The 15,071-nt window shown below is 45.5% G+C and overlaps 1 protein-coding gene across 1 annotated transcript in view; it reads left to right on the top strand.

The window, feature by feature from the left end:
- Window positions 1-15,071, top strand: part of IFT172 (intraflagellar transport 172) — a 428,976-nt gene that overhangs the window by 94,228 nt on the left and 319,677 nt on the right. Inside the window, exon 2 of the mRNA XM_068109837.2 lies at window positions 14,737-14,880. Coding sequence (XP_067965938.2) covers window positions 14,737-14,880 — 144 coding nt within the window. The remainder of the gene's footprint in view (window positions 1-14,736; window positions 14,881-15,071) is intronic.

The raw sequence follows: 15,071 nt of genomic DNA, 5'->3' as shown, positions 1-15,071 counted from the left end.
CTATATCTGAAAACTGATGTCCTTCTTCTAGCTGATGTTTTTGAGGCTTTCAGAACAATCTGCCATACTGGGTACGGGCTGGACCCTGCTCACTACTACACTGCCCCCGGACTGGCTTGGAGTGCGATGCTAAAGATGACCAAACAAGAGTTGGATCTCATAACGGATGTTGATATGCTTCTGATGATTGAGAAGGCAAAGAGAGGTGGAATTTCACAAGTGTGCTCAAAGAGATATGCTAAAGCAAATAACAAGCATCTTCCTAATTATGATCCATCGGTAGAGAGCTCCTACCTGATGTATTATGATGCGAACAACTTGTACGGCTGGGCAATGTCTCAAGCACTTCCTTATGGTGGATTGAGGTGGTCAAAGGAAAAGCATTACAATCACATTCTAAAAAAGGTTCTTAACTCTTCACACCTTGATGATTCAGATTCTGGATATTATTTTGAAGTTGATTTGAAATATCCTGAGAAACTCCATAACCTCCACAAAGATATTCCATTTGCTTGTGAAAAGGAAACACCAAAGAAAGAGTGGCTGAGTGATTATCAAAAATCATTTAATGTAAAGCCTACAGAGAAACTGCTGACTACACTTTATGATAAGAAGAATTATGTTCTTCATCAACGCAATTTGAAACAGTGCGTGGAGGCTGGATTGGAGGTTGAGAAAGTTCATAGAATCCTCAAGTTTAACCAGAGTCATTGGTTGAAAGAATACATTGATTACAATACTAGCTGTCGAACTGAATCAAAGAATGATTTTGAGAAAGACTTTTATAAGCTGATGAACAACGCTGTATTTGGAAAGACGATGGAGAATGTTCGAAAGAGGCAAAATATACGTCTATCAACATCATGGAAACAAGCTTCAAAATTGATCAACAGACCAAGCTTCTCCAGAGCAGAAATCTTCACAGAAAATGTTTGTGCTATACATATGATGAAAGAAAGTGTTGAAATGGACAAGCCAATCTACGTTGGGACTACAGTTCTTGATTTATCAAAGTCCTTGATGTATGATTATTATTACACTAACCTCAAACCAAGATATGAAAACAATGTGAGTTTGTTGTACATGGATACTGACAGTTTCATCCGAGAGATCAAGACTGATGATGTTTATTCTGATATGAAAACAGATCTTGCTGTATATGACACTAGTAATTATACACAAGATAGCGAACTATTTTCATCAAAGAATAAGAAGGTTATTGGAAAGTTTAAGGATTAGTTGGGAGGACATGTTATGACAGAGTTTGTGGGGTTGAGATCAAAAGCATATGCTTATAAATATATCGTGGGAGGAATTGAAAAGACGGATAAGAAGTTAAAGGGGGTTAAAAAATGTGTTATTAAAGAGCCTATAAATTTTGATGATTATTATAATTGTTTGAAAACTAAAAAGGGATCATTTCGGAAGATTAATGGAATTAGGAGTTATAAACACGATATATATACGGAAGAGGTAAACAAACAAGCATTGGGTGCCTATGATGATAAAAGGTACATTTTAATGGGTCTTTCTTCCTCCTCTTCCACATCATACCCTACCGCCCTCCCCCCCCTGTTCTGTATCCGATGCTCCCCCTTCCTCTTCTTTAACAGTATGGACCTCAAACATCCGGGGCCTTCGCTCAAACTTGACTGATCTCTCCATACAGGTTGCTTCTGACAAACCAGACGTGATCTGCTTAACAGAAACTTTCCTCCTTCATGATGTCTCTGATTCCTTGGTATCTCTCCCAGGTTACTCCCTCCTCCGGTATGATAGACCTGAGCCTCGTCCTGGAGGTGGGGTTGCTATCTTTATAAAAAACTCTCTTCCTCACTCGCCCTGCACTGCCCTCTCTCCACCTCACCCCCAGGAATACCTTTGGCTACGGCTTCCCCTTCGCTCCCACCTTTTGTTCATATGTGTGTTGTACCGTCCACCAAACAGTGATGACTCCATCTACATCTCGCTGTCTGATAACATGGACCAATTTCTATCTACCCATTCCAACTCTCTCTTCCTCATATGTGGTGATTTCAATTGTCACCATGCCAGTTGGCTGGGTGTGGGTACCTCTCTCACCAGCCATGGCTCTTCAGCAAAGGACTTCTGTGACTCACTGGGACTGACACAATCTGTCAATTTCCCGACCCGGATCTCAATCAACGGAGCATCTTCTCTTCTGGACTTGGTTATGACTAACTTCCCTGATAATGTCTGCTGCTCTTCTTCTGCTCCAATCGGCTCATCTGATCATGTGCTTGTTAAAGTGGACATCTCTCTGACCATTCTCAGAGAGCCTCCTCAGCGTCGACGAGTCTGGCATTTCACTCAGGCCAACTGGCACGGTCTTCAAGCAGCATTCAATCATCTGGACTGGTCTCCCAACTCTACCGCCTCTGACATCAACTCATCCTGGGAATTCTTCCAAAGTAAACTGCTCTCTCTCATGCACAGATTTATCCCATCTTGTCTTCAGTTGTCATACCCTTCCTCCCGTCCATGGTACACGGAATCTTGTGGTGAGGCTGTTGCCCAGAAACAACTTGCTTTCGTCTCCTGGAAAGCAAATCCAACGGAAGGAAATCTCATTTCCTTTCACAAAGCCCGAAACAAGTGTGTGTCCACCCTCAGGAGAGCCAGGAAACAATATCTCTCCGTTCTCAGGACAGAACTCTCTTATCTGTCTCCCTCTTCCAAATCCTGGTGGCGTCTGGTCAAATCCGTTTCTGGTGTTTGTTCCCCCTCCATCCCCTCGCTCACCTCAAACGGCCACACGGCTGACTCCGCGCAAGAAAAAGCTGAATGCCTCAACTCTGTGTTTGCCTCTAAATCTTGTGTCCGAAACCCATCTCTCTCTGTACCCACCGTACCCAGTCGTACCCAGCTGCTCCTGGACTCTGTGTCCTTTCCTCCTGACAAGGCTCCGACCTCACCCTCTCTGACCACTTAGCCATCACTCTGACCATCAACATCCCCGCCCCAACACCAAGGCATTATCGCACAATCAACTTCCGTAAGCTAAACGCTCTTTCACCTACCTCATTCTCATCCACCCTCTCTGAAAAAATGTCCACTTCTCCCTTCATTGACCTCCACACCCCTTCCGACCTCACTGACTACTACAACCACACTCTCTCCTCCTGCCTTGACCAGCTTGCGCCTGTAAAAACCAAAACAGTTTCTTTCACCCATTCTGCTCCCTGGTTTACCCCTGAACTCCACCTGATGAAAACTCGTGCTCGCCAACTTGAAAGACTCCGCAATAAAACGGGTCTCACAGTTCACTCCCAAGCCTACAAGGACCACATACAACACTACAAAGATGCCCTCTCCCACGCCCGCTCTGCCTACTACTCTCAAATTATCCACTCTGGCTCCGGAAACCCAAAAGCACTCTTCTCGACAATAAACAAACTCCTCCGCCCCCTGAACACCACCACCCAGTCATTCACAGTAGACAACTGCATCTCCTTCCTCTCTTTCTTCCAACGCAAAATTGACAACATCTACAACAGCTTGACCACCGCCGCACCCGCTCCCCCTCCAACCACCTGCCCCCCCTTGTCCTGCCATCCCCTGTCTCGGTTCTCCCCAATCTCTCCTACTGACCTCTCTGAACTCCTCATAGGAATGAAAACTGCCACCTGCACTCTTGACCCCATCCCCTCCAGCTTTGTCAAAGCCTCCCTCCCTGCTCTCTCTCCACTTATCATTGCAACAATAAACTCCTCCCTGTCTACAGGCATCGTCCCACCTTCCCTCAAAATTGCTGCTGTTACCCCCATTCTAAAAAAACCTGGTCTAAACCCTGACACCCTAAACAACTTCAGACCCATCTCCAACCTACCCTTTCTGTCAAAAGTTTTGGAACGCGCTGTAGCCACTCAACTCAAACATCATCTCTCTGCCAATAACTTGTATGAAACATTCCAATCCGGATTCCGCTCCAACCACAGTACTGAAACTGCTCTCCTCAAAATCACCAACGAACTTCTCCTCTCCTCTGACGCTGGCAACCTCAACATTCTCGTCCTCCTCGACCTCAGCGCTGCCTTTGACACCATCGATCACACTATCCTCCTCACCCGACTTGAATCCACCTTTAACGTCACCGGCACTGCCCTCTCTTGGATTAAATCATACCTCTCTGACAGATGCCAGTTCATCTCCATCAATAACTGCAAATCCCCCACTGCTCCCCTCCCCCAAGGTGTCCCCCAAGGTTCAGTTCTTGGCCCCCTCCTCTTCATCCTTTACCTGTCCCCGCTCGGTCACTTAATCCGCCGTCATGGTCTCCAATTCCACTGCTTCGCCGATGACATCCAGCTTTTCATCTCCACCAAGTCCGTCTCCACCGACACCCACTCTATCCTGACAAACTGCATCACTGAAATAAAATCCTGGCTTCAAATCAACTTCCTCAAGCTTAACTGTGATAAATCTGAAATAATCATCATTGGCCCAAAAACGCTCACAAAATCCACCCATAACTTTGCCCTCAACATCGACGGTATCCCAGTATCCACCTCCCCTCACATCCGGAATCTTGGCGTCATCTTTGACCAAACCCTTTCCTTCGACAAATACACTAAACAGATCACAAAGTCAGCCTTCTTTCACCTGAAAAACATTGCCCGTCTCCGCTCATCCCTCTCCTCCACGGCTGCAGAAACCCTCATCCACGCCTTCATCACCTCCCGTCTGGACTACTGCAATAGCCTCCTCTATGGTTCACCCTCAAAAATCACCAATAAACTCCAATACATTCAGAACTCCGCTGCCCGTCTACTCACTCATTCCCGGACCCGTGACCACATCACCCCCGTCCTTTACAAGCTTCACTGGCTCCCCATCCCCCAGAGAATCCAGTACAAAATCCTCCTCTTGACATACAAAGCCCTCCATAACCTGGCCCCATCCTACCTGGCTGACCTCCTCTCCAGACACACTCCCACCCGCAACCTCCGCTCTGCTGGTACCAACCTCCTGACCCCCTCCATCCGGACCAAATTCAGATCCTGGGGGGACAGGGCCTTCTCCATCGCTGCTCCCACCCTCTGGAACTCACTACCTCACACCATCAGAGACTCCTCCTCACTCACCACATTCAAAACATCACTAAAGACCCACCTGTTCAACGCTGCATTCAACATTCAACCCACAGCATTTAACCCCTGACTATCTCTTCTCCTTCTCCCTCCTTTTGCTTTAAATATTTCCCTATTGATTCTTGTCTTGTCTTTTTGATTCTTGTCTTATATATATGCCGTATATCGCTGCTGTTTGTTTTCTTGATTCTTGTCTTTTTGCAATTGTTGTTTTCATGTATTGTTATGCATTATGTTTTCCACTCTGTCAAAGCGCCTTTGGGCTTCTGGAAAAGCGCTATACAAAATAAATGAATTATTATTATTATTATTATTAAGGTGGAAAAGTTTCGATCAACCCTCGACTCTGATTCTGCAACTGGACCTGACAGCATCAGCCCACGGGTCCTAAAATCTTGTACTTCCGCTCTTTCACTCCCTCTCTCTGTTCTCTTCACACTCTCTTTTGCTCAAGGTCATCTGCCATCTGCTTGGAAATCTGCCAACATCACCGCTTTGCACAAAAAGGTGCAAAAACAGATCCCAGCAACTACAGACCAATCAGCCTTCTCTCAATTATCAGTAAAGTCATGGAATCCATCATTGCTTCAGATATGAAATCTTTCCTCTTCTCCAATGGCTTGATCTCTGATCATCAATTTGGTTTCAGACCTGGTCATGCTACTCGGTACATGCTGCTTCTGCTTTCTCAGCAATGGATGGAGTTCCTCAATGCCAAACAGGAAATTAGAGCTGTCTCCCTTGACATATCACGTGCCTTCGATACGGTCTGGCACCCCGCTCTGCTCACCAAACTCTCCTCTGTTGGTATCCATGGAAATCTCCACGCATGGCTGGCGGACTTCCTCTCTAGTCGTAGTCAATGTGTGGCCCTGAATGGGTTTCTCTCATCTCCTCTTCCTGTTCAGGCTGGAGTTCCCCAAGGCAGTGTTCTGGGCCCTGTGCTTTTTCTGGTCTTCATCAATGATCTCTCTGACTCTCTTGAAAATCCTCTCTATCTCTTTGATGATGACTCTACTCTCTGTTGCTCCATTCTTCATCCCTCAGATCGGCAGTCTGCAGCCTCCTCACTCTCTGCAGACCTGGACAAAATCACAGACTGGGCAAACAAGTGGAACATGTCTTTCAATCCTGACAAATCTCACACTCTTACGATGTCTCTCCAAAAAGACCGACTGGACAACCCTCCCATCTACTTTCTGAATAATCCTCTCCAAGAAGTTCTGCCACTCAAGCTTTTGGGTCTCACTATCTGCCATGATCTTTCCTGGGAAAACCACATTTCCAAGCTGGCCTCCAAAGCCAGTCGCCGACTGGGCATCCTCCGTCGTGCGAAGTCCTTCCTTGGCACACCTGAGCTCCTCACCACGTACAAGGCTTTCATCTGCAGCTCAATGGAATACTGCTCTCCCCTCTGGGCTGGTGCTCCTGCCTCACACCTAGCTCGTCTTCACGCTGTTGAAAGCAAAGCATTCAGAATCATTGGAATCTCCCGCGATGAAGCTAACTCCAAGGGCCTCTCACTCACTCACCGCAGGCAGGTTGGTGGTCTTTCCGTCTTCTACCGACTCCTCTCTGGCCTTGCCCCCCCAGCTGTCTCTGGGCTCTGTCCTGCAAATATTCCTACAGGTCGCACAAGATCTGCCTGCAACCCTCTTACGGTTAAACTGCCAAAATCAAGACTCTCTGCTCACCTTCACTCCTTCATTCCTCTTTTCTCCCGCCTCTGGAACAAACTCCCTCACTCTCTTCAATCCCACTCCACCCTCCAGGTCTTTAAAACAGCTGTTCACCACCATCTCTTATCTTCCCCCATCCAAAACCTTGATCTTTTCTATCCCCGATAATTTCACCCGAATTCCACTTTTTGAAATACCAACTTCTGTCCTGGAAGTCCTTGGTGTCCTTGTGTTTTATACTTCTCCCCCCCCCCCCCCTTCCCGTGCCTCCTCCCCCCAAGCCCTCTCCCTCCCACACATCTCCCTGCTGTTAAATGTTGTGTGCTCTCAAGTGTTTGTGTGCTTCCCATTCTCTTGTCTTCCGCTCCCTCTTTTTATATACAGACTTGGCATTTAATATGGAATATTTTTTTGTGGGGGTGAACTTACTTTTCAAGATGACTTAGAACCAAAAGTTCATTGGAATTATGTTGAAATTATTCTAGATTTTGTTAATGTGACCTTTAAAAGAAACAAAAAACACATTTGACATTTCGAAGCAAATAAATTGATCCTTGAAAGTGATGTAAACTGATACCGAACTCAATTCACGGACAGTACTGTGTTAAACTTCTGTGCGTTTTCCAGAAGTATCTCTTTATTTTGCACATTAGCCAAAAATTTTTTTTAACAAAAACAAAAGTTAAATTACGACTGGGACTACGGACAGTAAAATTACAGTTCAGTACTTCGTGTAACCCCCCACGAGCATTCAGGAGAGCACGTACATGTTGAGGCATGCTGTTCACGAGATTTGCCAAGGTTTGGACAGGAATCGCTTGCCATGCAGTTACAATAGCCTGCTGCAATTCACGCACAGAGGCAGGCTGCTGGTCCAAGTTGTCGATTTGACGCGTTAATTCTGCCCACAAGTTCTCTATCGGATTCATATCCGGGGACATGGCAGGCCACTCCATATGCTCTACACCATGGTCAGCAAGAAAGTGTTGGATCATGCGAGCACTATGAGGCCGTGCATTGTCATCTTGGAAGACAAAGTTTCCTCGAAAGGCTGTACGAACAAATGGAAGCAATGTTTCTTCCAGAATGGCCCTGTGCTTGAACTGGTTCAGGTTTCCATTCAGAACAACCAGGTCAGTTTTGCCCCCTGCATGAAAAGCAACCCAAACGGTCACTCCACCACCTCCAGCTTGGACTCTTGGCACTATACAATCTTCGTTGTGGGCTTCATGCACTTGTCTGCACACTCGGACGCGGCCATATTGACGATAGACCAGAAATCTAGACTTGTCACTGAAGATCACGTGATTCCAGTGTCCTGGCTGCCATTGACGGTGCTCTATGGCCCACTGCAATCGGCGCTGGTGATGTTGTCTGGTCAGACGTGGCTTTCTCATGGGACGCCTGGCATGATAGCCTGCTTGAACCAGTCGTTGGTTGACTAGCCTTCTGGATACAGGCACATTTATCAGTTGCTGCCACTCAGCCCAAAGCCGATTAGCTGACTTGGTACGGCCATTGCGGACTAACCGGTGCAGCTGGCGATCATCCCTCCTTGTGGTCCTGCGGGGACGTCCTGACCTCGGTATTGGAGTAGGGACACCCCTCTGAGCATTTCGTTTCAGGATCTTTGACACCTCACCTTGAGTGATGCCATACTGCCGAGCAATAGCACGCTGATTCATGCCGGAATTTCGTAAAGCCACCACTAAATGACAAACAGCATTGTCGAGTTGACGGACCATCTCCAGGGGAAGCGGCAATAACTTTTGTGGACGTGCAGCAGTTGTTTTCCACTAATACAGAATGCAACAACCCTTATATACCCGATTGTGAAGCCAATCGTCAAATGTACCTGTCCTTACATTTTGTCATGCCACCTGTGATATAATCCTGTTATTGACTTCTTGCTGCGAAAGACAATCAGTGACATGGTTCTTTCAACAAAGACATCACCAAAGGGTAAAATAAACTCACCAGATTGATATACCGAGTTCAGAAAGTAAACCCAAGTCAAGAAAAAAAAAATATTCCATATTAAATGCCAAGTCTGTATTTTGTTTGTCTGGTTGATTTGTTTGTGAAGTAAATGTCAGCTCTTGCACGAGCCTCGATTCAGTATACAAAAAAAAGGAAGAAAAAAAAAAAGAAAGAAAAAAAAAAGGGTGGAATTGATTGTATTCCATTCGGATTTAAGAAAGTATAAATGATAGAAGATAGTTGTTATCAAACTAAAGAGTGGAGGTGTAATCAACCTTGGTACAAGAACGGAAAACATAACGAATGTGAAAAGTACCAGATTGATTTGCTAGAAAAGTTAATGGGAGTTCCTATTGAGAAGACTGATCAAAGATTGAATCTTAAGATGGGAGTTCTAGAAGGAGGAAGGAAAAGTATTTATGAATGGTCTGAGAACTTTGATGGACGCCACATCGTTGGAGGACAGACCATATATATATATATATATATATATATATATATATATATATATATATAAAACACAGTTTGTGTGTGTGTGTGTGTGTGTGTGTGTGTGTGTGTGTGTGTGTGTGTGTGTAATGTTACCGATAGACTCCTAAATGGAGAGGCTTACGTGCTTGATATTTGGCATAGACATGGCCATTGAGCCTGGGAAGAACATGGCCGACCTAAAAAAAATTATTTCATAATATCTTTTTACCATATTTTTACATCAGCGCATTTCAGCGAGCAATATTATACACAGAATCTGAGCCGGTGGCAGAGCAGCGCGCTGATTCGCTCAGAGCGATCACGTGATGTTCCAACTTTGCCGCCATAAAGTCACAGTTACGCGTTCGCACGTAATTCAGAGCGAAAAGCGATTGCGTTTTTTCACATTTCAGCGAGGAACATTGCCATTCACACCACATAGGTTTTTTTTTCTTTCATCTTTAGATACATATTTTTTGCCATAACGTAGCGCATTGTGGCTCGCTCGAGCTCGAGTTAGCCAATCACCTGGGAGCATGAGGTCACGTTGGCCATGCCCACGACACGACGCAGTGTTGCAATCTTGACGAAGACTGACTGTGATAAAGGCAATGGCACCGAAGAAAAGAAATTTGTCGCGTTCAACCTCCCGAGCAAGGAAAATCGCTGATCGGAGACTCCATGAAACCGATGAAGATACTTTTCACCATCGACAAGCCAATCAAGAACGTGTCTCTAGATTCATACAGCAAGAGATAGAAGATGAGAGAACGGCACGTCTAAACGCCAATCAACAACGTCTGGCAAGGGCCAGACAGCGAGAGACAGAAGATGACACAAACTGTATTTCAAACTGTATTTCAAACAAACTGTATTTCCCATATATACACAAAGAATTAAGTTAAGCACCCCCCCCCCCGTTTTTTTACAACCTCGCACATTACAAGTTTGTTGTCGTCAAAACAGTGTAATATACCCATGATATTGCTATATTTTCTGGAGAAGTGATATTATGGTCACATAAAAACATAACAATCATGCCGTTTTCAATATTTTATTCTGAATAATTTAAGGTGAAAATTTTTGGGAATTTTAGGCATATTTTCACCTCAATTTAAGTATGGAGCTATAGGTCCATCACGGACAGTGTGGATGACGTTTATGTTTTCTAACGTACAGTCATTGTTCTGAGAAGACCTCTAGCGATCTTTGCGTCAATAACGTGTGTAGGACCCACGTGATCGGATCACTGACTCAACCAATCACTTTTTTTCACTTTGATCACTCAATTTCATCAATGGATAATTGCTAATGTCATACCAATCATTATTTGATCTCACATACCTTAGAATATATGCCAATGTATACATATACACAAAGAATATATATTAGGGGGTGCTTACCTTAATTCGTTGTGTAGGGGTGCTTAACTTAATTCTTTGTGTATACATGGCCATGTATTCCTATTGACGTTATGTAAAGTACACAAATTGTGTGTATTACATCATTTGTGGATGTGATCAATTGCCAGTAACCATCTATATCCCTCCCCTCCCCTTCCCTCCTCCCACTCCCTCCCCCTCCCCCTCCCCCTCCCTTTCCCCCCTACCCCTTCCCCTTCCCCCTCCCTCTCCCCCTCCTCCTTCCCCCTCCCCTTCCCCCTCCCACCTCCCCCCTGTTCTCCCCCTCCTCTTCTCCCCTCCCCCCCTCTTCTCCCCTCCCCCCCGTTCCGTTCCCCTCCCCTTCCCTCCTCCCCCTCCCTCCCCCTCCCTTCCCCCTCCCCTTCCTCCTTCCCCCTCCCCTCCCCCTCCCTTTCCCCCCTCCCTTTCCCCCCTCCCCTCCCCCTCCCCCTTCCCCCTCTATCCCCCCTCCCCTACCCCCTCCCCCTCACACCTCCCCTTCCCCCTCCCCCCTCTCCTCCCCTCCCCCTCTTCTCCCCTCCCCCTGTTACCCTCCCCTTCCCCCTCCCCCTCCCTTTCCCCCCACACCCCTTCCCCTTCCCCTCCCTTCCCCCTCCACCCTTCCCCCTCCCCTCCCCTCCCCCTCCCTTTCCCCCCTCCCTCTCCCCCTCCCCCTCCCCCTCTCCTCCCCTCCCCCCTCTTCTCCCTCCTCCCCCCGTTCCCCTCCTCTCCCCTTCCCCCTCCCCCTCCCCTCCCACGCCCGGCAATGCCGGGTACTTCTGCTAGTCTATTATAATCTTAAAATGAATTGTGGATCTGGTGGCGCACAGACTCGATCATTGAGGGAAACTTTTCACTTTATAAAAGCACAGAGACTGAATAGCGATCGGGTTCTGTTTGTGAATATATTAGACGGAGATGAATCCAGCAAAAGAATAGATGGATTAAAGAAAATGATGAATGACAAAATATTTGTTGGATCAATGAAAGAATGGGCAGAGAGTTGATCTCTACGTTCACAGAGGGGGTAGACTGATCGAGTGATCATAGGGTTAATGATAGAATGACCATAGGGTAGAATGATCGAATGAACATAGGGTTAATGATAGACTGGGTAGATTGATGATCATAGGGAGAAAAGAGGGCGTTAGAAAAAAGGGTAAGATTTTGGGGTGGGAGAGAGGGTAGATGGGAAAACCCCATGTAAATAGATGGGATGGTTTAGTGGTCCAGGATCACCATTATTGAACTACTTCTGTCTGTCTGTCTGTCCATCCCCAAACCACTCCCTCAGTTTTGGGGCTAGCCCCGCCAAACCTCCTGTGGAACGTTTTTGGGTCGCCGAGGATGTTCTATGGTAGGTAGGAGGTTTCAAATATATATATTTATATTATAAAACAGGAGTTTCTGTCTGTCCGTCCCCAAACTACTCCCTCAGTTTTGGGGCTAGCCCCGCCAAACCTCATGTGGAACGTTTTTGGGGCCCAGCGGATGTTGTATGGTAGGTCGGAGGTTTCAAAAATTCCTCAATAAAATTATGATTTTGAAATTAACTCGATACGAACCTGCCGCGAATCCGGAAGTGGACAGATGACGGCAATGAGCTGGTTTGATAATATCCCAATACAACCGTCATTTAAAACAGTATTTTGTTGAAGTATCAATTTATGATTGGAATGACGTTTGGAATTGAGTGAATACAATTACGATTTTGAATTCGTAATTGTATTCACCCAACCCTACAGAACTTCTCCACATCCGGACTTAAATATTTGTTTGTCACGAATGTTGGTAAAAGTTAATTTTTTATATTAATGCTATTTAATTTGTGATTGGAGTTATGCTGTTTTGAATGAAAATAGAGATATTGAGTTCAAGTGAATGACAAAATGCCGTCACGGTTTCTACTTTCTAAGCATGACATTAGCGGCTTCGCCATATGCAGATTCGCCAGTGACTGGATATGGAACCATTCAAACGGGTACGTTTTTCGTGGAAGTCCTTCACGAGCCTTCTGTCCATGTTTGATGTTCGACTACAGGTGGCACAGGAATGTGGAATTTCTTGGTTTCATGCTTTAGCATTCACGGTTTCTGCATTGTCTGTTTGCTTATGGCCTCCCACCCATGCATAGGGTAGATTGATGATCCGGCATAGCATGGGTACCTCGCTAGTTGTATAAAAATGAAAAGGTTTATTTGTGGAGTTTTAAGGATTATTTTTACATGATATCTATTATATATTGTTACGGATTCGTCACTTCCGTTGTTGTGATTTTCATCCACTGTAAATATTTTTGATTCCATGTACTATTATTGTTGTCGTTTAAGGGATATAGATATTACTGTTTTCAAAAGGTGAAAAAGTTAGAGTTAAAAGAAACCGGAAACCGGATCGGGAACCGGACGACGACGAAGAGGAAGAGGAGGAAAGAAGGTGGAGCGAATGAGTCAGAGAAGAAAGCCGAGTTGCTTTGCGGTCTGAGCGAACGTTGATGAACAAGAGCCACGAGTGCACTTTGGGTTTCCCAGGAAAGGGATTCCTGCGACAGAGTTGTTATCGCTGTGACAGATCAACCTGCGTGTCAGGTTTTGCGGTGGATTCTGAAGAGAATCATCGTCATCATTGTCGTGCCGTTACGCCACGAGACCGGGCCGTCGGCCATTATGACTCACGCAGGACTTGCGCTTCGCTCAAGGTTTCATCTCGCTTCAACCATTTCCACTGCATTCAGACGTTAATCTGGTGTGTGTGTGTGCAACGTGGCTTTTGAAGGTTAATTTGCTGTTCGCCGACGTCCATACCGTGGAACGTCCATACCCGAGGGTGTGATTTCCCAGTCGCCTTGAGGGCGCCTTTGCGTAGCTTTGGCAGCAGGACTGTAACTGCCAACCCAACGGGATTCTGGTCTCGATTGGACATTGTTCTGACGATCGCTGGAGCGGATCGGCTTTGGCTTGATGCCGGGATTAGAGACATTGGGAATCTTCTTCTTTTCGCTCACCTGGAGCACAGTGAGTTATATTGTACGAACCTGATGGTACCATCATAGGAAATATATATTGGTTGTACAATTGATTAAACCTGATTGTACAAATTGAGCCTGGTGTTGGCTTAGCGGTTAGGGTGCCAGCTTGGGATCCTAGGATCCTGAGTTCGAATCCTGGTCGATCGATGAATTAACGCCAGGGGGGTTGAATCAGCCTGTCATCCTTCCGAGGTCGGCAAATTGAGTACCAGCTTGCTGGGATGAATGATCACGGCGTGTACCCCGACCTAGAATAGGTACACGGTATCCCTGCACATCAAAGAGCGTGACCAAGGGTTGGCGTCAGGAAGGGCATCCGGCCATTAAAAAAACATTGCCTCAAACAGGGAACCATGATTGTCATGGGGCCTGCAAGGCTAACCCCCGTTCTAGCGGGGAAAATGGCCTTAAAACGATCATTCATTCATTCATTCATTTTCTTTCAATTGATTACTATTGTTGTTGTACTGTTATTCTTGTGTGATATTAATACAATATTTGTTTGTTGGTAACAATTGGTGTGATTTCACCATTGATCTTTGACACAGAATAACACATCTTTCTGCCGTGACCCCTCTCGGGGCTCGGAGGTACACCGTGACCAGGGGGTTTGGGGAGGAGCACGTAACAACATACAAAAAGATATTTTGAAAAAATCTATTTTCTTTTGTGGTTTGATTTATAATTAACTCTGAATGGAAGGAGAAAGGTTATGCATTTGATGTCTGATCCATGAAATTAGATCTTATTTTTAATTCAAAATTTGACCATCTAAATGTGTAAATCGAGCCTCGCAGATGCAAGAAATGGATTCAGCAGACACAAGTTACGTTATTTTAATCGTTTGCCACCTTTTCCCCCAAAAATGCCTTTAGGGATCTGTTTTATTAGAAAATCTTATCAGTCTAGAACACAACAGCATGTGTAGACGGATAAAAATAGTTTGCGGAAACTTTTTTTTGTTTTTACAACATAACAGCCAAATGTATTGACCAGCAATAAAGTGCTGAGTTATTGACTTGAGAAGTACCACGTTTGTTGAACGGTATCTTTTCATCCCGTCTCAGGAGGCAGCAGCCAAAGTGACCTGCCTGGCATGGGCTCCAAGCAATTGTCGGCTTGCGGTGTGCACAGCCGATCGCGTAGTCCTTTTGTACAATGAGCATGGGGAACAAAAGGACAAGTTTTCCACAAAGCCAGTTGATGCCAAGGTAAACATCTATCGCTTTTATCACAAAAACGTGTGGTGAGTGTTCAAAATTTTTTTTTCTCGAAAAAATGCACCAACAGTGTTGTGAAATAAATTTCCTTTTCATGTTTGCATTGAATGCATTCAGAAGCATTGCGTTGCACTGCAGCCTTCTGAATCATATTGCTGGAGACGTTAATCGTGATGTTTTTA

The sequence above is a fragment of the Myxine glutinosa genome, chromosome 3 (genome assembly GCF_964187855.1).
Source record: "Myxine glutinosa chromosome 3, kmMyxGlut1.1, whole genome shotgun sequence".
In the NCBI taxonomy this organism is placed as follows: Eukaryota; Metazoa; Chordata; class Myxini; order Myxiniformes; family Myxinidae; genus Myxine; species Myxine glutinosa.
This window is presented reverse-complemented; position numbering and strand designations above follow the sequence as displayed.